At 45.8% G+C, this 1,250-nt stretch overlaps 1 protein-coding gene across 1 annotated transcript; it reads left to right on the forward strand.

Moving 5' to 3' along the window:
• Positions 1–677: 677 nt before the first annotated feature.
• On the forward strand, positions 678–896 carry CDRT4 (CMT1A duplicated region transcript 4; the record flags this gene model as incomplete). Its single annotated transcript, XM_010156795.1, has 1 exon — positions 678–896. A coding segment is annotated over one exon (219 nt), but the record flags the coding sequence as incomplete, so codon positions are not given.
• Between the last annotated feature and the right edge of the window lie 354 nt (positions 897–1,250).

Consider the following 1,250-nt stretch of genomic DNA (forward strand, 5'->3'; position numbering starts at 1 on the left):
CACATTTTTCCAAGAACTATTTGAATGCAGCTTCCTAGTCTGCATGATTTTTTTTTCCTTGGATTTTCTGCTTTGAAGTCTCTCTTGGGCAGACATCTTCCCAGCTAAGTTCAGCCTAATCCCTCCAGTTGTTTTTACCAACCTTGTGTCCCTGTGTTTGAGGTGCAAGACTTCAGTGATTACTGGGTCTTGGGTGGAAAGCTGAGGCTGGAAGGATCTTCAGTGTAGTCTTGTCCTGCTGTATGTGGTCAGTGCTGCAGAAATGAGAACTGCTGATTTCTTTTCCCCTTTTATTTTTCTTTCCCTCTTTTATTGTTCTTTGCCACTGTGCTTCTCTTGGTGTAATACTAACCTGCAGCTCCTTCTTGGTCAGTACAATCACATCCTGTGCTTAAGTTTAGAAATAAAGGCACAAAGGCTAGAAATTATGGACATCATCTGTATTTCATACATGGGTTATATGAATCTTGATGCAGAGTTGCTGTCTTGTATGGTGCTGCTGTCCCTTAGTGCTGCCTGGCCCTCCATGGCCATAGCAAAGCCATCGTTGATCCTAGCCATGATTTTTGGCTCCAAAGAGCATCCTTGGTGTCACCAAAGGGATCCTTCTTTCTAACTTTTCACAGAGAGGGAAGAAGCTAACTGCACTCTCATGGTGTCTGTTTTTTGGGTTCCAGAGTATGCCGTGCCCATGGGTCTGCCCAGCCACCTCATCCAGCGCCACCGCCCGCAGCCTGCCTACGTCACTTACACAGCCCCCGTGGTCAAGATGATCGTTGAGCAGGATGAGCGGAGAAAGGCTGCATCCAAGCGCCCAGCAGAGATGGAGCCAAACAGAGAGCCTCAGGAAGCTGGTTTTGAGGAGGAAACCCAAGTGATGTCTAAGCTGAGCAGAGGTAGCAGCAATCCTGGGACTGGAAAGGAGTCTGTAGGAGTGCCCATGGCTGAGAGCAGTCTGCCATCACCAAGTGTTTACAATAGGGTTATTTTTGCAAGAAAACAACCCCCCTTTCATGTGCTACCAGGTAGTTCCCTGGCACATTCCAGCAAGAAGAAATGATCTGTCCACAACTAGAAAGGAAGAAATGAAAGAAAAAGATGCTCTCAAATGTTTTCTAGAGTGCATTAAACTACAAATGCAAACAGGATTTAACTTTTTGACTCTTTTTCTAGAAGTCCCATTTGAATGAAAGCACACCAGCACAAAAGATGGTGGTATTGCATTTTGCACTTGCCTGCTTTCAGGTCTG

Source organism: Eurypyga helias, unplaced genomic scaffold, assembly GCF_000690775.1.
Source record: "Eurypyga helias isolate BGI_N326 unplaced genomic scaffold, ASM69077v1 scaffold9690, whole genome shotgun sequence".
NCBI classification, from domain to species: Eukaryota; Metazoa; Chordata; class Aves; order Eurypygiformes; family Eurypygidae; genus Eurypyga; species Eurypyga helias.